Here is a 24233-nt window from a genome sequence, read left to right as displayed (position 1 = left end):
AGGGATTAGACGAAACCAAATGACTAAAAGCGGGTAGATACACACTTGAAAATGTAGATAAGGACTTTGAAGGCTTCAAAAATCAAGCATAGGCTTAATAAAATGGAAAATGAAAAGGACTTGATGAAAGACTTGAACAAAAGGATTCACTAGGTGAATTGAGAATAATTGGTTGATCAATCTTAACTAACTATATAGTGAATTATCTCAGAGATATGCAAAACTTAGTTGAAAAAGTTTTGTACTGTAACCTTTATTTTGTCATCACAAATGGAGGACAATAGTATAATTAGATGCACATATGAAAATATTATTGCATATATCAACTCTGGCAGATCTTTCCACAATATCATTTGTAAGATAAGAGGAACAGTATGAGTATATGCTCTTGTTGATTTTGTATATTGTCACTTTCAGCTTGCTTTTTATTGCGATTAGTTTTGACAATAAAACTATGTTCCACAGGGACGTGTCCTCTATGGCTTTGGGGTTGTACTTGTACCGAGGACGAAACGGGGATGCGGGGACAGATTTTGGCCATCCCCTTTTTTGGAAAATTCGGAAATGTCCCCGAAACGATCATTTTTTTTGGCAAGAAACTTGGGGACGACCAGCAGTACTTGGAACGGTTTTGTCTTCCCCTATTCGTCCGCAAAACTGCTGGCCGTTCCCTTTTTTCTAGCCAATCTTGTTAAGGTAAAACACGCCCCAAAAAATCAAAATTTTTTCTAATTTTTATTGTTTGCACGGCCTCTAGTCGTCTTAAAGGCATAATAAGAGTATGCAACCAATATTTGGTCCATTAAAACACTAACTCTTCTACTAATTTTTAGATTTGACATGCTAAGAGGAAGAAAAAAACATAAGAGCAGTAGCAGCAGTGAGGAAAGATTGTGTTTAGTGAGGAAAGATTGCGTTTAGTATTTACTAACTATTTTAGTTGGACTTCTCTTTATTTCATTCTGATTTCAGCATGATACTTGAAGCCTTTAGGCATTTTGATTTTTGCTATATATGTATGTGATATTGTTATAATGGAAGTACTTAATATTTGCCATTTGATTATATTCCATGTATTGATCTTCTAAAATGTCTGTGGTGTATGGTTTATCAATGTTATGATACACATATTTGAATTCTGTCTCTATATATAAAAATCCCCTATGGTTTTAGTCGCCGTCCCCTAAATTTTGGCTTTGACCTGTACCCGTACTAGAAACACGTCCCCATCCCCTAAAACATCCCTATCCTGGAAACTCCGTGGAGCATAACAATAAAATCATTGGGTATGGTTTATATTGTTGTCTTTAAGTTTTTTATAGGCTATAAGTAAGCTACAAATTTCTTCAACTGTAATGCACTATACAAACTAATGCCATTCGAGCAAGTTTAAGAGATGGCAGCATGGATAAAAAATCTATTGTCTATAATTTCCATAATCATATTTTGTGTGAAAATTATAAATCAATTTCTTTTGGTTTTTTGGACAATTTCTTGGGAATTATCAATTATGTTTATGATATTGCTATGAGGATTCAACTATGTAGTTTTGGAGTCAAATTCTTTGATTCATGATTCATGAGGAATGGTTAACAATAACTCATCTCTCATGAGAATGAATGAAGCACATCAATTATATTTTGTTCTTTCTACAAAGTCAAAACATTTTTCTGGTGCATGACATCGATTGTAGTAAAACAAGTTATAATGAATTATTTTGTTGTTGAATTACTGCCTTGTTGATTTTATCTAATTTTTTTTGGGTATTAGTCTAGTGTGAATACATGCTATTTGTACTGATTTGTTTGTGAACTTTTGTCGCAGTTAACACCATTTGAATTTCTAACAGCAAGAGATAGATTCCGTCAATCTCCTCCTGCATTTCTCGCACAACCGCAGTATGGAGAAGTGGAGGCATATTTTGGAGCAGCTATTACTCTTTATCATATCTATAAGTTGCTTTTTAGTCATGGAATAAGACCTGCACTTGAGATGCTTCAACAAAAGCTGCAACAGGGGTATGATTCATTGAATGTGCTTATTATTTTTAAATATTGGTAGCCGATGAGATAATAGTGGGTCATGACATTTGTAATCATCAAGAATTTAATATAAGTTGTAACTTATGGTTTTAGGAATAGGCTTCACTATAATTATTTCTTTTTCTATGTGTTGTTTCCAAGGATGTGCACTAGCTCTAAGGAAGGATAGACAAGATACTAATCATTTTGATTTCTATTTCATAATTATGCCATAATTTGTGTGCTTCACATATCTCAAGTAAACTATGAGATGCAATATGGAAGATTGGAGATCCATATGTGATGTTATGGTCATTTATAGAAACTGATATGTTTCTTTATTTTTGCAGCATGCATGCTTACTGTATAGCTTCTTCTTGTTTTTGTACTATTGTTTTCACTAGACAGTATCAAAAAAAGAAAGAAATTGTAGTTTGAGATTTCCAAACTGAATCTGCTGATGGAACTCTGATTTTCTTTTTTAATTTATTTTTTCTGTTTCTTTCTCGTGTTTTTTTTTGAGGTTTTCCACTTGAAATGAACAAAAAGTAATAGAAAATGCAACCAATACATGCAATAATAGCGAACTTGGGAAACTTATTTGAGCTTTACTGAGCTGTTACATACCACTAATCAGATGTAATGCTTGGATTTTAGTGGCTCTTGCCATGTATTTTGACATATTCCGCACGTTTTCTGAGGAAAAAGCATATAAAAAAGTCATAATAATGGAAGACCTGGACGGCATCAGAGCTGAAGACCTTGAGATCGATAATCAAAACATTGTGGAGTCGATGATACAAGATAGATTTCTGAGTTTTGCTTACGGTTCTGAGATTTTTGTTTGAAAATGAGCGATTTAGCATCAAATTATATTTTTTTGAATTTCAAATTTAAATATGTAATGATAATCAGATATGATCATCTGTGATACTAAGAAATCAGATATGCAGTGTGAGTTTTGAACTATTTGACTCTAAATGACATAATATTAAATGAGTAAATCACATTACTATTAGTATTATTAGTTTTTGACAAGTAATAAGCTGAGGCATAGATTATTTATCATTTTATTATTATTTGTTGAGATTAGTTATTATTATGTGTTAAGCTCAAGTAAACTTGAATCCGAGACCTCCCAGATGAGAGGCTCACAACTTACCATTGTGTTGTAGGCTTTTGCGTTAATATTAGTATTTTTATATTTTTATTACTATTTCTGATTTGAATCTTAGATTTGATATTTTGATTCAATGGTTTTAATGTTCATACTTAAAACTTTCCATCGTTTTGGTTTCCAAAGCTCTATGTTATGATATTTTTTGGAAATCATTAAATTATAGTAAAAAAATTTGCCATCTCCAAGAACCCTTGTTTCCCATTTTTGAAAAATAGCTGTACCAATACTGGTACTAGTTTCTGAGATGACAAGGTTTCCCTGTCTCCAGGTGACCTTGATTTCTCAAATATGAAAGGTTGAAACTTTAGATGTTATTTGAATTCCCAAAACTCACAAAGTGGCCTTTCTTGTTAGAGAGTAATGTTGCATCAGGCCTAGGATGAGGTTCTCGCAAGTAACATGCCAACTGCCTATCTCTTCATAAAAAATAGAGATCTCCTTAAAATTTAGGAAATTGCCCCCAAAATCCAAAATGAATCATAGAGCCTTATGCTAGTGTGGCAGTGTCCACAAAAATAGTCCCACTTTTGAAAAATAGGGGCCCCTCCTGAAATTTAGGAAATCGTCTCTAATCCATGGTGACATTTGATAAACTCCTGAAATGCAGTCACAAGATGTCTTGCATGAAACTGCCAACCTTGGATGGGTTGCCTATCTGTCTCGTTATAAGACCTCGTTGAAAGGCTAATCCCTAATAAAACAAATTGACGTTTAGGAAGGGTTGAAAATGTGGACAAAATTATCCGCCTGTTGATTCTCATGGATCGCAGCAAATGTGCTAAGCTCTACTGATGTAATTGTATGTATGTTCCAAACGACAACAATCTCTTATTTATAATGAGCATATGCTATGAAGAGACATGTCCCTTCATGGGACATGTCTATTCGTTAATTAGAGAATTAATATAATAACAAATTTAATCATAGTTATATATATATTATATATTAATTTCTCCCATATAATAATAAACTTATATGTCAAATAAAATGAACGCACATATATAAATTATATCTCATATATAATTTTATATATAGGTTTATTTGACAGAAGCTACGAAACATCAACACTCCTTTACTAGGGAGGATAAACACAAGAGAGATATTACACCATTGGTAATATCAGGAATGACAAATTTTAAAGATATCTTTGATTACCATTTTGATATCATGAGTATATGCCTCCAGAATATCAACATATTATATTCACCAAATACTCTGAGTAACATTTTAATATCATATTTGATATAATGAGTATTCACCTTGAAAATATCAACATTTAATATTCACTAAATACTCTGAGTAATGGCCTACAGAATATCAACATATGATATCCACCAAGTACTCAATAAGGTTTGATATCACATCTGATATCACGAGGATTGGTCTTGAGAATATCAACACATGATATTTACCTAGTACTTCATAAACTAATGGCCTGTAGAATATCAACATATAATATTCACCAAAATCCTATTATATATCTATACAAACAACCTATAGATAGTCAAGTGAATGACATGTAACACTTAATTGTTGATTTACAAGATATAATCCATCGTGATTTGTTTCAACATTTACATAAAATATATATCATGACTTAAGTTATTGTAAGATTGTTACCTTCCAATAACTTCTACAAATACAAGAGATGATTATTTGGAAGTTGTCACTTCCTCATGATGTACATAGGGGTAGGCCCATTGGATCATGTAGTCATATGCATGATACCAAAAGTTAAAATGAAGTCAAAATTATGTCTGATTTTGGTATGATCAAAATCTTCAAATATCAAATGAAACATATCTTTTATCTGCTCCTTTAGACGGATGTGTCAAACTCTTTTTGAACATCAATATTTTGAGATCCTTTACCTTTGAAGAAATGTCAGACTCCCTCTAAATCTGATATTAGTCGTTTTCTTGCAAGAAAATCCTCAAAGGAGATGATCAAGGTACATAGCTCTTATTGTACGCACTGAAATACAGAAAGAAGAGAAAAACTGATATAATACTCAAGAATAATAAATAATTTTGTGTAATAAGATCATACCAATATAATATAGATAGATGTTTGATTTAAATTTATACTTTGAACATATTGGTGAATGGTAAAGGTTATCGCCATGCAAACCGCCTACAGAATTCGAGGGCGGGTGTTCCCTATATCCACCCACTTAATGGCATCAGTCCCATAGAATTGCCTATTATTTTCTTGCCCCTTAAATTATATGTTGACCCAAATGCCATGGGTGGTGCCTAAGCCTCTACTGCTGATGGTTGGGATGCTTAGCGAGGCTCTGAAAAAACTCCAACCGGGTCCTTAGTACATATGTTCCATCTTATATATATATATATTTTAATTTACATCTTATTGTATATATAATGACACTTTTTATTTATATAAGAAAATTCCGCACCTTATATATATATATATATATATATATATATATATATATATATATATATATATATATATATATATATATATATATATATATATATATATATATCAAAGAAAACAATAATAAATTCGATGTATAGAAATTATAACATATAAATCTTGACTTTACCTTGTTATATCTCTATGTATTTCGATGGGCTTCTTGTATTAAATCTTCTCCCTATAATCTCAATTTAATTTGTGGTGGGTCCTGTGCACCTACGTGACATAGGACACCACTCACTTCCTTTGCACGGTCAATGCCTACTGACCCATTTATGCGATGAGAGTATATGATGTCATTATTAGGGTGTTTCGATTCCTTCACTTTACCCAACGCAATACCGCATTTTTTTTTTTGAATGATATGTTATCTTAGGAATTAACCAAACAATAAGGGTCCACTAGGTAAACAAGGTCTAATTTGTTGTGTGTTCAACTTGCAAGCTTACTGGCTGTTTAGTTTATCAATATCAAAAGAGAGCAACAGTTCATAGTTTCCAATTGTTACTCATCAAAATGTTTGTATATACACAACTTCCAAAACTCTTACAGGAAATGTTGGTAACAATAACTTCACTTCCAAAAAATTTGAATATATATATTTATATATGATTGTCCACACAATGATGTTATGATATGATAAACAAAGGATAGCGGTGGAAGACTCTAGCCCAAGGCCTCAATGAGTTCTTTTTGCAGAAACAACGAATGCGAACAAAATATCTGCGAACCACCCTTACCGATAGCCACTCACATCCTTGCTTGTCAGGCCACATTTCTCTAAGCTGCTTCTCTACACTGTAGGCCTCTCTTTACACTGTCTATGTGAAATTCAAATGGCTCGGTTTTCTCAGATTGTTGGGGTTGCAACTCGAATCAAATCAATCTCTTGTGTGTGCTTTCTTTAGCTTTTTCGGTGCAGGAAGAGACTATTTGAGCCACGTCTAGACTCTAATCCTTAGCTCGTCCAAAGCAATCCACTTCTTCCAAATCGCCTTGACTTTGTTGTTTCAACAGTGGAAGGGATGCCAATAATGAGGGTAATGTCCTCAATTTTCATTATTGATTGTTGTCATCAACCACCATAGCAAGGCAGACTGATACACATAATGAATTCATAAAAACAAAACGTTGAATCCAAAGAGAATCACAGGGATTATTTCTTCCTCTATTATATTTTCATTGTTCTACATCTTTTATATTTTTTTACATTTGTAGCCTGAAAATTTGATACCATGTTGATTCTCATGGATTGCATCAAATGTACTAAGCACTATTGGATGTATTGTTATCTATGTTCCAAATGGCAATGATTTATTATATATGTAGTTATATATGATTTATTATATTCATGGTTATATATGTATTATATTAATTTATCTCATATAATAATATACCTATATCTTAAATATAATGAACACACACATAAATTATATCTCATATATAGTTTTTTATATAGGTTTACTTGATAGAAGCTACCAAACATCAACACTGCCCTCCACAACATTAGTTACCCATAAGGAATCACACAAATCAGCTTTGTAGAATGCTCAAACACTTTGACCAACACTCGATCCCAAACTGATCCAGGATGCACAAGATACATCCGCTGCATCAGTTTGCTAGGGCTATCAATGACACCATGTCTCAACTTGAGAAGCAACTCCTCGTGACTCCTAAAAAATAGTGCACGGAATATGCTGATGCCGGAATCCAAAATCATTTTGTCGCCCATTGTGAAGGCAAGGAGATTATTGTATGTCATAGTAGGAATATTGTTAACTCTCTGCGGACACCAGTAAGCTATCGCGAGGATATAAGAAATATCTATCGTATATGTGTAAGATAACATACCACTCCACACTATGCTGCCGCTATAAACTAGAATAACATCTATCCTTTTGAGAATATAATTGGCAATGACGTATCTAATCTAAGCTGCCAGTTTGGATTCAGGTAGAAATTAGGGTTCAAGAATTGGGTTCAAAATTCATTGTATTTTTTGTTGGGTCAGGTTCAGATTTGTTTTTGGTTTGTCACTACAAGAAACTATGTTTATATATGTATATGTATTTGTATGTGTATATTTATATGGTAATGCATATGTACAAATATACGATGGCAAATAAGTTTATACACCACTATGCTAATTTTAAAGCAACATAGAATAAAATACATGTTGCTTAATTTAAACTCATGTTAAAATTTAGTTTCGAAAGAGAACACTTGAAGTAAAGTGCTCATGTTTATCATTTTCAGCTTATATTCAAAATTGCAGAAAACACTTTTCATTCATATCGAAAGAATAATAATTGTCCTTGTATTATTCATTCTGAATATGCAACTGATATTTACAAAAGAACTGTAATAATCAAAGAATGCTGAAAGTAAAATTCTCTCACACAAGTGACCGTGAGAGTGGTCCCTAAGCTGCTGATATATATTCCTTCTCTGCCAAAGTAAATAACATGAAAAGAAAAAGAGAGAGCAAAAAGTCATCGGCACCAGTCATTGCCTATAATGACTGGTTGACACGCATCCATCTGTTTCCTCCCATTTGTTGCCTCAAACCACCTCCCATCCACACATCTGAACCCTGCATTCATGGAAAAGATTGTTAGATCCAATGGATCTAAGCAATGTAAAGTGTCTCATTTCGCCTCAATCATATTCCTATCACACCGTTCATCGTCACAATATAAAAATATATATCAGCAAAGAAAGGAAACTATCACACTAAAATGCTTTACTACTAACATGTTTGTTTATTGTGCAACGTCTTGTTTTTAATGGGTACACAAATATAATAGTAGGGTCCCACTACGGTTATTGAGCCCGGCGTACCGATTAGAAACAGAAACTATGAAGCTGATCAAAACAAATATAAACAGAAGAATAGAAGTATTACACACACATATTGAATAATGAAACCTTTTACTTCTGTAAATAAGATTTGTGTCAGGAATTACCACATCAGAAAAGTTGTTGATGAAACAAATACAGCTATGCAAGTCAGGTTGATAAAAATAAACAAATGGACATACAACTGAAATATGTCAAACATTGGATGCAAACATTTGAAAGCTTCAACTTTCCTTCAGTTCTTGAATTGAAATGATTTATCATATGCAAAATATAAATCAAACAAATATCTTGTGCATTCTAAGAGGCAAAAGCTACATCAGAGGAGCAAAGAAATGAACATGAATGCAAAGCAATAATGAGAGAATGTGTTTCCACAGTCAATGAAAGCCACAGATGCTCAAATTTCCTAAAATGTTGCAGATATGAAAGTTCATATATCTAGTTCATGTTTCTAGCAAGAGATAAATAAAAAATTGAAGCCTTCTAAAGCAAATACCCAGGAAATTTTTAATATTAAATCCTATGAACATTGTGGAGTGATTCGTGATCTGCCAAGAGAATATCCTGATGCAGTTTCACAGTTACCCATAGCTGCTGCAGAATGATGGAATTGAGGATTATAAGCAACACTGGTGAAGTGATGAGGAGTAATAATCAAACATAAATATATGAGATGAGTTGGATGCAAAAGAAATAATTATAGACCATAATGCATCTATAGGTACAAAAGCTAAATAGTCAGCAGGAAAAGTCACGACTGTTCACAGCAGATGGAAATATCCGCGAATACGAAAGTATGCTGATATTTTCTATTTCTCATTGGATATTTACCCACATCTTGCAAAAAGAGATATATCTAGAAATCTGCTGCAACCTCTGCAAATCAGATAACTTACAGCCCGCAACTTTCAGAAGTTCCAAAAAAAACACATGAAATATAGCTGTTGGATAGCAAAAAAGAGAAGAAAGGAACTCAGCCGTAAGCAAACTGAAGTTTGGTCCAACAGTATTTGGGACCACAGGGCATTATACTCATCATTTTTACAATAGAATCTCCGGGTTGCGGCTACAATAAGAACTGATAATAGCATGGGAGTGATAGGATTTCAGGTCTGTGACCTTGTTACAAAGTGTCCCAGAAGTTCATAATCTACTGCTATAGGTAAAAAATTACTCTAACAAAAAACAACAGAAATACTTTCAAAAGTAAGGAATCCAGAATGGTATCAGAGAAAGCGAACTTAACACTTCAAATGGACCCAGATATAAGCTTAAAATAGTCACATTTTGAATAAAGTTTGCTCAGATCTGGTATATTCAAAAGGGATAGCAGAAAGGATCCACGTTTTTAAGGAAAAAATGTCATATGCTACCCAGGTCATGAATGACATCAGGCAGCCATAATAGCAACATTTTAGAATATCATTTTACAGCATAATCTCCAGGTCACGGTATCAGTATCAGAACACAGGAAAAATGCTAAGTCACATATATCAGAGCTGCAATTTGTGATCTGAAAAATTGGTACTTGGTCTTTTGGGACAGCTGTCCAAGTCATAAATCCCTTGAATACTATCAAGTTCGTCAATTACTTCTTGGAAGAACTTATGCCTCTCTTTGCCTTCATGCTCTTGAAAATGATTTGTGATCTTAACCTGATTTTTTGCTTCTTGAAGAGAAATCTGAGCATCATCCAATGCCTCACGAACTGTTGAGCTCCATAATCTCATTCCTTCCTTTATTCAACTGATCACCATGTATTCCAACAACCTTAAGAATGTAATCCCTATTGGAAAGCAAACATAAATAATCTGATTTCATAGATTTAAGGGTTGTTTTGACTATCAACAAATCAACAACTAGCCAATCTCCTTTCAGTCGCTTTTGAGCGTTCCTATAGAGATTCTGAATCATCTTGTGAGTGCTGTCATAACGTACCAAAGATGTCACAACCATGTCTTCACTAACCTTTAGTGGGTTTTTAAAGGCATGCATTTCATTATTGTCAATGTTGAAGCGGCTCATCGACTTGTAGTGTCATCTTGGATTGTTTCTCTGAATTTATATCATGTGTATAAGAAATATATGGTTCATCACACCTCTCAAAATCATAGGCCTCCATTCCCCTGTTCCTTTGATTTGCATGTAAAGGAAAAAGTGTAATGTCCCCATTTTTAGCAGGTTGTTGCAGTTGGCTTGGTCAGTTCATCATTACGATCCTCATGAGTTGACAGTGGGATTTGAGGGTCTTAGCTGTGGGGTTATAGGCTTTTTAGCAACCTATGTTATGTTTTGGCTCCACTCGAGGGACTTACTATTTTTAGTAAGTCAAACTGTTGGTTCGAATGAGCTTAGTTGAGTTAGAGGAGTTGGGTGACCCTCTCATTTTTTTATTTTAGGCTTTCAATTTGGGCTCCAAGAATCTTGGAGGGAACGTCTATTTATAGTAAGTCACCTTGTAAGGTTCATTCATCGTCTTTCATCATTAGGATCACTTTGGTGTTGTTAGATTTCGATTCTAATACTTCTTCAGTTGTTTTTGCAAGACGGGTGAAATATTATTAGTATTCATCTAAATACGGTTAGGTTGCTATTGTTGGTCGGTCACCTCCGTATCATAGCTCGTTGGAATCTGGACGAAAATTTTTAAATCTTGGGAACAACAAATAGTGGTCTTGCGTGTCAAAATATTAAGTTATGGTGGAAAAGGTCATTTTTGGAGCCAAAAGCAATTAATAAATGATATTAATGATGCTTTATTATATTTTAATGTTGTGTAGAGGAAGGTTCTGAAGTGGAGTTCTTTTGGGAAATTGGTGCCATTTGGAGATAATAAATATGAGAACATTTGATGAGAAAAACATCCAATTATTTGATTATCTTATCTTTCTTTGTTGTCTTTGTAACGCTTCTGAAGTTCTTATTTTTGTGCCCTCGCTGAAGTATAAGGGTTTGGTATTTACAACTGAAGTATTGTAGATTCAATTTTGAGAGTGCTTGGCAATATGTGCTAAATTATATGATTTGTCATTTCTCCTATTGTATTAACTGTTGCTAAGGAGAAGTTCAATTTTTCTTGTTGCTGGAGGTTGTTCTAGAATTTGTGAAGGGATTCATTGGAATTGTTATATCAAATTGTGTGCTGGTTAATTTGGAGTTGGTTGAGCACCAATTTATATCTGTTGTTGGGTGTTATTTTATATTTGCAATTTGGGAGCAACATTTTTCCAAATCTGCATTTGAATTTGTTGGTTGAAGATTTCTTTGTTGCTGCTACTTTTCATTTCAGAGGATTTCAAGGCATGTCTCACCTGTAAGTTCATAGATTGCAACTTCTAATTTTTCTGGGTATTGTTGATTTAAATAATAGGGGATATTTTATCAACTAAGCTGTTGCTATTTTGTGAAATATTCAATAACTAAGTTGATATTGAGATCTGAATTTTTTTAGCTATATATTCATTATGTAATATCCCAATATTTGAGTTGAAATTATTATTGCAAAATCTTCTTGTTTCCTGCTATATTCTTGTATCCAAATTGCTAAACCTCAAACCAAAAAAAAGAAAAAGAAATAAATTCTTCAACATAGATTGTTTGAGAGGCAACAATGTTTATTTCAGTGGTATCAGATCCTGTTTGCAAAATGTTTGACAAAATGTCAAACAACTGAATCATAGAAGAATTTGGTGTTTGATGAAGTTATATTCGGTTAGGGTTATTACGAAGTGTTGCTATGTTATAATTTGTATATAAAGGCTGATCATAAAAAGACTCCATCCTGCTATTACCTCGTGTACAATTGACCTCATCAACATGTTTGTCAAAGCTAACCTCGAAATCACCAACGTAGAAACTTGTACCTTGTGTAACATTTTCTTCATGATCACGAGAGGGTTGCAAATCAATGGTAGTGGACTGCCCTTCTTTTTCACGATCAACTATTAGATGATTTTGGCCTGTTGAAAACTCTTTATACAAAATTTTGCACTGGTCTTTTGTAAGGAGATCTTAGACCAATTCAAAATACCTTTTTTTTTCCATATCAGTCTTGTTTTGCCGCTTTGGATGAAAATCCATGTAATCATTGAACGATAAGTCATTCTGGACTCGAGTGGGAAGTTTTTTATACTCTATAAATGTCGAGTATTTCTGCTCTTATATCAGATTCAAAATTCTTGGGTAACTGCGTTTGTAGCTTCATAGTACCTTTCCTGATGTAATCCGAGCCCTATATTTTTCCTATAGCTAGATGCCCCTCGTCTTTTCTGCAAATTATCAAGATGAATGCTCTTTGACCGCCTTCCTGGCTCTTCATCTTATCTGCCCTTGTCATTTTTGCCCACTTTATAATACTGAATTGACCTTTTATAATTTTAATCCCTGCTCTCAAGGTCAATTTTAATATTTTATGAATATGTCTTTAAATTTTCTAATGACCCAAAAAGGGGACATTATAGAGCACAAGAGACAAAGAGGTACAGTTGTGCAAGACACTCCCCTATATTCACTTAATCGAAATCCTTGCTGATGTGACTTTGACGTTGGATTTGATGATGTGTCTAGCGATTTACTGGGGCATGTCTTTGTTGTTTGTGTAGCACTTTGAGAAATTGCCATGTTTCCTATTTGTTGGTCGCCACGTGGCGTTCGGTTAGCAAGGGTGGAAATCTATGGGAATTATCCTATATTCATGCGAAATCATCCTTAGAGTTGTTTATATAGGAAATTACACACAAGGGGTTAAGTTTGATTGCCACTACAAGTGGAGGTAGTTGTGGGAGATGGTTGTTTGATCACTGCTTTGTTGGTGGTGGTTTGTTCATTGCTTGTAAAGGTTGAAGCAGGCCTTGTGCCGGTCGGTAGAAGTTGTATTCGTGGTAGCAGTAGGAGTCAGGGTTGAAGAGTTGTTGCATTTGGTCTGCTGTTGCAAGAGGTTACGGATTCTTAGGTGGTAAGAAGGTGGCGCTGCTAGGAGATCAATGCTAGGGAGATCACCGTGTAAATGCCGCTAGGTACAAACCTCAACGTTTGGGAGTACATGGAGAGAATTCAAGGTGTGTAGATGTCCTTTGCAAAAGAAACCTTACAAAAAATATACAAGGATAGAGATAGTTGGGGTTCTGTCCACCCCTTCAAAATACAAATATTTTTACAATATAAAATTATGTAAAAATTAATTATATATATATATTTAAAACAAAACCGTACCGTCCGAAAAATAGGCCATACAATGCTTGCCAGTCCTTTTTGGCCTTGGATTCAAGTTTTGCCAAAAGTTGGCAAATTTATAGTCAAATTTCATTGAAATGGCCTCGTAGATGCAATGGTGAGGTCTGATTTTCTCTAAGATACTCCCAAACTTTGCCGCTTCCCATTTGTGAGAATATGCCCTCCTTTAAATATTTGAAGATCTTTCCAAAATGAGTACCCAAAGAAGCTCCAATGGCTATGATACCATGTAAGAATTTGCTAATGGCAACCCATGATACAAAGGCCAAATATAACACTAAAGAAAGAGAGATCAAATGAACAAGCCCAAAATGTTCTCGAACCATGCAATAATTGAGTTAATTGAATCCCTATATTGAGTATAATATAGATGTGCCTACTTATAAACGGTAACTAGGAGAACTTATCACACACACAAGGTGGATTCACATGTCCACCAAAGGTGCGGATCATGCTCCATTATGCAGTTAAGTATGTGCAGCCACCTGTAGCATTGTAGAGGATGATAAAGTGATAAGAGCAGTAAAGGCAGATCAACACACAAGTGAAATGTGATAATTACTATCACTTTCGAAAGTGGAAATTTTCCTACACCATGTGCAACTTCCTAATTGTCTCGAATGCAAACTATTATGCAATGTATTATATTAAATAATCTTAAGTAAAGCATAATTTGGTAAATTATTAATTATACCAGCAATGTTAATATAGGTTTTTGTAAGTTTTTATTTAATTAATTTGTTTTTGAAAAACATTGTTTTGCAATTTAAAAAAAATCAGTGCTAGGTGTTTGAACAATTATATTTTTTCTTTCTTATTTTTGCTCACTTTTCAAATTGCATCCAAATGACATTGGAAAGTGAAAGACATGGTGGAAGAGTTGTTGCTTGGAGGCATGATGTACCAAGATCTCACATAGCTATTTGTGGTAACCTATCCCGGAAGTGGAAGCAGATGCATATGGGCACAGATGCATCTAGATGCCCTTGATGTGCTTCCTGTGCACATCCACACGACATCTGTGAGCATCTAGATGCCTCCATGGCCAAAATACCCAGCAACTCAAGTTTTGAACAAAATAAAACTTTAAAGCACATTAAAACTTGTGCTAGAAAGGGAACATTACAAACAAGGACAAGTATGAGGACAAAAATATTGCTTGTGCAAATTTTTGTATTTCAATGCTAATGTACCTTTTTAGTCGAATCTAATTTAGACACTTCCCAACATTTTATAGATTCATATCATATACTTTTGTAACTGTATTTTGCATGACATTTATGTTTTATAAATCTTTAAGGTCTTGCCAAGTGGCCTAGTTCAAGTCAAAATTTGGTCTACCAAATTTTCTGAAGTCGTAAGTTTTAAATCTATAGTATTGAACAGCATGCTACTTGACTTATTCCTTAAATAAAAATGACATTAGTTTGTCAAAGACTAAATCTCTGAATATCTTTTTGCCTTAGAGGTGGATGTCGTCTCAAATGACGGTCAAGTAAAAAAATTATCTTTTTTCCATATTTCTAGGTTTAGAATGGATGAATGGAAGAGTAGTATTGGGTTTTCCCTTGAAGTTCTGAAATGCTATAGAAACTTTGTTGCACTTTATTATGAGTTTGTAATGTCCCCATTGGTTGCCAGCATCAGTATTTTAGGGATTAGCCTAATATTGGATCCTCGTAGGCTAATGAGGATGGTTAGAGGGTCTTCCGAGGATTGGTTCAGCTATTAATGGATTTGGCCTTCTTTCGATGTCATTCAGACTCCATTTGCCATACTTACTATGTATAGTAAGTCAGGGGTAACAGAGATGGACCCTTTCTATTTTTATAAAGTGTATTTGGTCACGTGGGGAATAATGAGGAGAGATTCCTATTTCAGACAGCATGGCAATCAGACAAGTATTTCAAGAGATATTAAAGTTTGAGTGACTTAAGTGATTTATTTAAATATTTAATGTTATAAAGTCACTTAAGTGACTAAAAGACGAAATTGGCTGTTAATCCCACATTGCCTAGTTGTTTGTGTCTTCCCTTATATTGAGTTTATAAAAATGTGGAGCTACATTGGGACTCACAAAACGAATATATGTCATTTATATAAAATCCTAATGGTTGCTTAATGTGACTGGATTTGTTTCCTGAGGACGAAACCCCTCATTGGAAAAAACGGGAGTCTAGACACCAACCTAGGCTCCTGCTATTTACACTTCAATAATTGCGAATTCCAGAACTGGTTCATTGCACATTTCAGTATGGGAGTCTTGCAGCAGCAAGAAGGTTATGATTTTGGTTACTCCCCAAGTCAAAACGTATAGGTCAGTTAGAAGTTACGTTTGGAAAAGTAAGTAGACTATACATTCGCAGGGGCAGTGTTGTCTGTGGTTTATTCAAAGCTCTTATATCCTTTCAGACGTGACTCCATTAATAGTCGGGTCATGGCGACTGTGAGCTGGACGTTGGCTATAAGTTTTATTAGCAAACAAACGTGAGCAGTTCAGATCCAGTATTGGGCAGCATTGTTATATGTGACAGATTTGGTGCGGGTGAGTTACTGAGGAACACGTTAAACATTTACAAGTCGCGGCTAGAGTTTGGGTCCCTTCAAATGCTGGAACACATATTTATCAACAGCAATCAGTTTACCATTAGTGGCATGTCAAACAAATGCTTGGGTGATGTGTCTGCTCAAACTCACATATGCATGAGCATCTACTGCAAACTTCTTCCACGGCCAATAGATCAGTTTAGCGGCAGCAGACCAGGTTTCTGCTGAACTATACTGCATTTTGTATATGTAACATTGCTCCAGATTTCTATGTGTTATACATTTTAATCATTAATTGAAAATCCTGATGCATAAACAGTAGCGGATAAGTTGAAAATCTGGTTGTGTGTGTTTAATGTTAAAGTTCGGATTTCAATTTAATCCTATTTTCTGTAAGCTTTGTGGTATTATAACTTCAGCTGGGCTAAACGCCAACTATTTGACAAAATTTCAGTTAGACTAAGCCCTTCATTTCTCAGAAAAACAACATAGTTTATTACCGTGGTATCAGAGCTTAATACCAAGGTTAAATTCCAACTGTTTGACATAATGTCAATCAACAAAATCATTATTAAAGGATAATGTGTGCTGAGTCTGAAGTCTAGTTAAGATTATTACAGGTATGTTTCCAGAATCAAGTATTCAGTCAGTCTGAAAAGGTTACCAGTAAATTGTGAGAAGTACACCAATTGTTTGATATATTGTCTAGTGTTTGGAACTCTCAATTTGAGAGATATTGCTCAGAATAAATAAATCAGATTGCTCACCAATTATTTGTTCAAATTCCTACGGTCTGAAATATGGGTTACTTCGAATATAATCAATGTTGGCACATAATAATCTAGTATAGATTATTACAGAGTTTATTTAATGTTGTGCATTGGGTATGTAATAAGAATGTATTTTGCCTGTACTTGGATTTATAGGAGTACGCATTTATTTTTATTTACAGTAGTATACATTATCTGAATGTGCTTTTATATATAGGAGTCTGAATGTATTTTTGCATGCACCTTGATTAAAATAAATGCTTAGTTGCCGATTCGTGACACGAATCCGATTCGGGCACGTGAATCGGATCCGTGGATTCGGGATTTTTTTTTTTTCCCAATTATGATTCGTGGAGGATTCGTGCATATATATATATATATATATATATATATATATATATATATATATATATATATATATATATATATATATATATATATAATTATATATATGCATTATATATACTAAAAAAAAGAGAAATATACATAATTCTAAAACTAAATCATTTCATAGTATGAATCTAGTATACTTGATCAATGACATTGATAATTAATCTATTTTCACGATTATAAAGGAAATCAACACATTCACATTGAATTACTGAAAGTGAAAGCTTGTAACATTCAAAATATAGATCATTAAACTTAAAGTTTATAACATGATTTACTCATAAAAGAGTCAAGAGTCAACACTAAAGTTTTTTATTTAATCATCAAATGGATTTTCAAGAAAATCCGCATCAGAGGGGTACTGGTGAGCTGCAAGTGCTGCATCTGTATTAGTAGAGGAACCCAAACCACTAGTAGTAGAGGGGATTGTTAACTCATAATCCTCCTCCTCATCATCCACATCAATCAAAGTGGATCTAGCAAGATCTCGGATGGTCATATCTAAATCAGGAGTCTCGGGTGCTACATCCCAAAGCTTTTCGGGCCCCTTCTTGTACTTAGGATCCTTCCGTGACAACAAGCGCAAATTGTTGTGAATGAACACAAGGTCTTCTGATTTTTTTGGAGCCAACCGGTTGCGTTTGATTGAGTGGATAAAGGAGTAAGTACTCCAATTCCGCTCAGCGGCAGAAGAGCTGGCAACCTAAAGAGAAATTAAAAATTATCAATACAACAATCAAGATAAATAAATTAAATAATAAATTCAAGGAATTGAGAATGTTAACCTTAAGCTTAATTTTACAAACTTACTTGGGATAGGACCTTTATGGCAAGAGGTTGGAGATACGTGAAGGCTTGCCCGTGAAGGTACCACCATTTGATGGCACCCATCCTGCTTTGGTCTGCTATGGCAATAGGGTCGAAATCCTCACCTGAGTTGAAAGCAGCAAATTCACTCCTCACAATTGCCCCAATCTCTGGATCTTGGAATATCTTAGCTAGTGCCCTCTTATACCCATCTGCAACCTCTGCATCTCTAAATGGTGGCACTCTACCTGGAAGGCGAAGTACATCTGCACTATAGTACCTGGGGATAACAAAAGACAATTGAACACTATCAAATATCAATAGCACAAACATTGGATAAAATAAGCACAAACATTTGATAAGAACTACAGTACCTCGGGGATAGAGCATATGCAAGGAGGTGCAAAGGTGTGGTCATCTTGTTCCATCGATGATGAACAATTTTTTCCACCTTCTTGTAAAGGGTGTCCTCAGGATCATTCTCCCTCCTTTGTATGGCCTAAGATATGAAGTATGAATAATAATTATAATTAGTGAATATGTCAATTTAAACTTTAGAATCTAGATATCTCTCAAATAAAAAATTGTTGTAAAAGAGAGTAAAACTTACCATTTTAATTTTTTCCAGCATACTATCCATGGAATCATAAATATCCCCAAGGCATGGCTCATCACTATCTGCGAAGCGAAGCATTGCCATTATTGGATCGGTGATTTCCAACACATAACTCACAAGACCCCACCAATCCTCATCTAGTATCATTCTTCTCACATTTAAAGCCCTTGCTGTATTGGAATTCTTCCAAATGCCCCATTGGGGGCTAATGACCATATGCTTCAATGCTTCTTTTACCTTCACAAGTCGTCTCAAGACGATTGTGTGAGAGGCAAAGCGGGTTTCAGCAACCTAAGAACATGTTAAACTCAAGTTAGTAAAACATTTAAAAATTAAAACATGTTAATGTAAACAACAACAAAAATTAATAATTGTGGAATCCAATAATATTCAATTATATATTAAATATAAAAATTTACCTTCAATAACTCCAAGTCCGAGAAACTCCTAAAAATTGCTTGTGACATGTGGTGATTTGTCACAAACATTTGAATCTCTTCAGCTTCCTCATATATCCTTTTCACCCAATCTATTTCGGTGCCAATTGCTTTCATCACTAAATTGAGAGAGTGGACGGTGCATGGTGTCCAAAAGATATGATCATATCTAGACTCTACAATTATCCCTGCAGCCCTGCAAACTTTTGCATTGTCCGTGACCACTTGAACAGCATTATCAGGACCCACTGACTCTATGGCATCAATGAGAATGCGTGAAATAAATTCTGCATCTTTCACTTGCCCTTCACAATCAACTGCCTTCAAGAACATTGCCCCCTTAGGGCATACAGCAATAACATTGATCAATGGACGGTTTCTACAATCTTTCCAACCATCCGAAATAATAGACACACCCGATTGAACCCAAAAATCTCTTATTGGTTGAAGTTGAGCCTCTACATTTTTCCTCTCATCATGTAATATGGCAGTGCGCAACTTCTCATAACCAGGCGGTTTGTAACCATGGGGTGCATCATTTATTGCTTCCACCATCTCCCTAAAATAAGGTGATCTAGCAAAATTAAATGAAACACCATTTGCAATTAAACAACGTCCAATTTTGTGATCAGCAATGTCTCTCTTTTCAATTTGGAATGCCCTATCTAGTGGGCCTCTCTTGCGGGTGAGTGGAGATGGGTCTTCATCTTCATCATTTGTAGTTGGCATAGGCAAAAAAGGATGTGTTCTTGTGTTTGTTTGATCAAATGATGGTGTTGGTATATTTGTTTTTTGGGAAGCACCACGTTTTGCTTTTGCAACTGCTCTATCAGCATCATCTTGCTCTTTTGCTAATGCTGCTATTTGTGCAACTGGTAATCCCTTCTTATCACTACCTTGACACATGTGAATTCCTTCACCCGCAGGGCCCAAAAAATGTAGTTTCACTCGGGAATAGGAGCTTCTATGTTGTATGTTGCAAAAATTACATTTCCATATGTATGCCCCACCCCCAGGACATTGTGCAACTCTTGTTGTGTGTCTCCATAAAGGAGACCCCTTATCAATTTTGAAGCTTGGTGATGCAGCCCCACCCCCACCCACTGAGCCTTGACTACTCATTGTTCTATTCTTGCAATCTAGAAAAAGTGAAAGAAAACCATACTTCACACTTGCACAAAAACTTGAAAATTTGGAAAACTAAAAATAAATCAATAATCTATGAAAGAATTCAAGAATATGGTTGAAATGCATACCTTAAACACTTCTTGCAAGGTATTTGAAGCTCCACAACCGATCTCCTTCGAATCCAAGCACTTCACTTCAAACTAGCAAGTATGAGAGAGCAAAATGAGAGAGCAAAATAGAGAGCAAAATAGAGAGCAAATGAACTTGCATTGTGATTTAGAGGGTCGTTTTTAGGGTTTAGGGCCTTTAGGGCAAAAAAAAAACATTAAAAAATGATAATGGGCCCACGTTTTTGCATTCTCCTCCTTCATTGCTGCGGATTCACGCGGATCCGCGCGTGGATCCTCGAGGATCCGGGCAGGATTCGTAATCCTGCCTGTGGATCCGTAAGGATCCGCGGCCCGCGGATCCTTACGGATCCACAGGCAGGATTACGAATCCTGCCCGGATCCTCACGGATCCATACGTGGATCCGGATCCGAATCGGACCCGAGCCCGGATCCGGCCTTTTCCAGGCGAATCTGGTAACTAAGAATAAATGTGTATTTGATTTATAGTAGTATACATTTTCTGAATGTGCTTTGATAAATAGAAGTCTGAATGTAGCTTCTGCATGCACTTGCTTAAAATAAATATGAACGAGATGGATATCGATGTGCTATATGAAGGGCTATGTGCAATGCCATGACACATTTACAATACCACTGTAGTAACCCACCCTAGCCACCAAATCTTGTCCTTCACCTAAAAGGTTTTCCTGTCTTCTATCATGTTGCCATGTTGTCAAACATTTTGCTTATTATCTTTACACAGTTGTTTTTCTGATTTCTACTTATGACATAACTAAATAATCATATTGCCAGTTTAGAAATAACTAGACCTCCTCCACTAAATTTTACATTTCCATTCGGAAGTTATAGAAACAAATATAAATGAATTCACAGTTTGATATGGAAAAATGATTCAGATTTCCACAACATCACTTACAATATTAAATGCCTATATCAGCAAGTAAATATAGCCGACCTTTCTAAATACTGAATTGTGGAGGAGTGTTGTTGATTTCAGAAATTACATTGGGAAGGTTCCAGATGCAACAGAAACTTTCGGGAAAGTGAAACAACCACAAGGTGCATTACTTCAGAACATGCATTATTTCTTATTGAGAATCCATTCTGTGTACCAATCACAAGCAATCACAAGGTGAAACCCAATGACCGTTGATAGCTTGATTAAGGTTTTGAACTTCCGCAATACTAAGGTCAGTCTTTACAGATAAGAACAGAATGCACATATCTTCTTCGGAAAATCTGATGTGTACAGGCTTCTGTTGATGAAACTTGAAGCTTCCAATTAGATTTCGAACGGCCTGCTATTGATGTCTATCTCCACAAGGACACAACTTTCTATTTTTTTTGGGAGAATGTGAACTGATTCTGTTCATTCCCATTCACAGCATGATAGTTATTGAAGACTCAGCATTACTTCATGACACCAAATAGCAACTCCATTCAGGAAAATGCCATTAATGAATTCCACCCAAAAGCTATCACCTGCCTTATCCTAACCATGATAGCACTCCTGGAAATGAAAATGCATCGTTTGGTAATATTTTGAGATATCAGTGTTTTCAAGGATCGAACATTAATGCCACTTGCAACATTTATCATCAACAAGCTTTTGAAATATCTGCACCAACAGTTGATGTAGACTCAACTATACTCTTCAGAAAATTAAATGAAATTAATAAGATATTGCTGATAATGCTCCTTTTGCTAATGAAATCTTCAAGAATAAGTTCTGGTCCCGCATGAGCAATAACAATAGCTGTGATGAGTGAATCCCTGGCTAGATTGACTTATGATAAAGTTATAAACCCTTCACAAACAATTTTTAATACATTCAAACCATTTTTCAAAAATAAATACCTAGCTAATGAAGACTCCTGCACCAGTAAATATCACGCTATAGTAATTTTGATACAGAGAATAATATTTTGTTCCAAAATATATCATTGCTACAGCAAAGAGATCTTACCTTTATTAAAATAGACATGCAACGAACTCATTCTAGAAATTGTCTCTGAAAGAGACTTCACAAAATTAATGCTTATCTATCAACCCTTCTGTTAGACCTCTAGCTCAAACCTCAACACTTTGAAGTTTGAACAATAATGAGCATGATGAATCCTGATTGAATCCACACCAGAAATAAACTCCAAGGATTTGTGTGCTTAGATTTTCTTGTAAATCAAAGCCATAGCTCTCAAGCTTTCCAAGAGAAAAATATAAAACCAAGCTTGTTGTGAATGAACCTCTCATGGTTCTCTTATAGGCCACTGCAGAGACTATTGGCTTTCCCTCTGCTTTGCCTCTTCATCTTCTTTTTTCTGTCATTTTATTTTCCCCTCTTTTAAATTGAACTTTGGAAAATAATAATAAGTGACTATTAAATTTTCACTTTTAACATTGAAGTAACTTTATTAACTTAATAATATTTCCCTTACAATTTACTTTTGAGTGATATAATTAGATAACTAAATTAATTACTTTTATGACCATATTAAATATTTATTTTTTCTAAGGTTGCATTACAAGAGGACATTACATAAATAGTGACAACATGTTGACCTGTAGCATTCGTTGATTGCTCTGGTCATATCAGTTGTCTGAACTTTTATGTTTTGGAGTGTGATGATTGCTTTTCCTTCTTTTAATCCATGTCGTAAATTCTTGAAGCATTATATTTGAAGTTTCTTCATAGTTGGATACATATTTTTTATTAAGTGAAACATATTTATTTTTTCCGAAAATAAGACTGGTTTAATTGTTGGTAAGATAGATCATTTGCAAGATTTATTGGAAGAAATGAAACATTATGGCAAGTGAAGGCCTTCATGCAACAAAGTGTAAGACATGGAGCCGCAAACCCAAAAGTAGCGAAAATGAAGGAAATCATCATCGATCATTTCCGTATGTTCTATCTCATCCTTGATTTTATTATTTTAAATCTTCTTCTTGCATGGCAATGTAACTTGTACTTTTAAATTGATAGATCTCTGCCACTATGTCATAAAAATATGTTTTGGTAAAATAATACTTAACATTGGTTATATCTTTGTGCTCAAACTTGATTATATGACGTCATGCAATTTACGAAGTTTTTGCATCTTGAGGACTTCGGGATATTTGTAATGTTCCCTTCATTAGAACTTATAAGTTAGGGACAATTTAACTTTAAATAGTCAATTTCGAAGGGCCTTCCCCCTTTAAGATTTCTGATACCACTAAAAAGTGATAATGATTAAGGTAAGATTAATGGTCTATGTTTCCACTTCTAAGAGACTGTTCTTGTCTTATTTAGTAAATATGATATGATATATGAGAACTATATCACCTTCTTTTCATCTCTGATTCAACACTTAGAAGATATATGTAATGTTCCCATTATATAATGCATCATTTTATCAAACTATTGTAACGGGCCGATTTATTTAATGTATCTTGGACCCATTTCTATTTTTGTTTCCGTAGTTGTGTCGTCGTTGGCTATCTTTGTACACCCTTAGAAAGTTGTCCCCGACAGGTATTTAAGCACGGTGTGTAGGTTGTTTTTAGGTATACATTTGGATTATTTTCTATGAACTGCGAATTCCTGTTGGAGTTCTGGATCATTCGCCATTTCAGAAGTGAAAGATCTTCCCTATTTGGCTAGTGCGGTTTCAGTGGGATTCAACCC

At 34.7% G+C, this 24233-nt stretch overlaps 2 protein-coding genes across 2 annotated transcripts in view; one reads left to right on the top strand and one right to left on the bottom strand.

Annotated features, from left to right (window-relative positions):
• Positions 1-24233, top strand: part of FANCM (DEAD/DEAH box RNA helicase family protein) — a 250892-nt gene that overhangs the window by 64342 nt on the left and 162317 nt on the right. Inside the window, exons 13-14 of the mRNA XM_089814251.1 lie at positions 1825-2018; positions 23337-23467. Of these exons, the coding sequence (XP_089670377.1) occupies positions 1825-2018; positions 23337-23467 (325 nt within the window). The remainder of the gene's footprint in view (positions 1-1824; positions 2019-23336; positions 23468-24233) is intronic.
• LOC149573073 (uncharacterized) lies at positions 17673-20781 on the bottom strand. The gene is made up of 5 exons (XM_089814250.1): positions 19290-20781; positions 18865-19161; positions 18629-18753; positions 18258-18534; positions 17673-18150 (listed from the first exon to the last, which is right to left on the bottom strand). The coding sequence occupies exons 1-5, from the start codon at positions 20427-20429 to the stop codon at positions 17764-17766; spliced, it is 2226 nt and encodes a 741-aa protein (XP_089670376.1). The 5' UTR covers positions 20430-20781; the 3' UTR covers positions 17673-17763.

The sequence above is a fragment of the Cupressus sempervirens genome, chromosome 2 (genome assembly GCF_028749045.1).
Source record: "Cupressus sempervirens isolate cs-2001-9-10 chromosome 2, ASM2874904v1, whole genome shotgun sequence".
NCBI lineage: Eukaryota > Viridiplantae > Streptophyta > Pinopsida > Cupressales > Cupressaceae > Cupressus > Cupressus sempervirens.
This window is presented reverse-complemented; position numbering and strand designations above follow the sequence as displayed.

Bases quoted from the DNA above. Each gene is read 5' to 3' on its own strand.
- LOC149573073 (XM_089814250.1), bottom strand. From the start codon at position 20,429: ATGAGTAGTCAAGGCTCAGTGGGTGGGGGTGGGGCTGCATCACCAAGC. The intron at 18,754-18,864 runs GTAAGTTTTACT...TTCATATCTTAG, and splicing joins TGCTGGAAAAAATTAAAATG to GCCATACAAAGGAGGGAGAA. The intron at 18,535-18,628 runs GTACTGTAGTTC...TGTTATCCCCAG, and splicing joins GCATATGCTCTATCCCCGAG to GTACTATAGTGCAGATGTAC.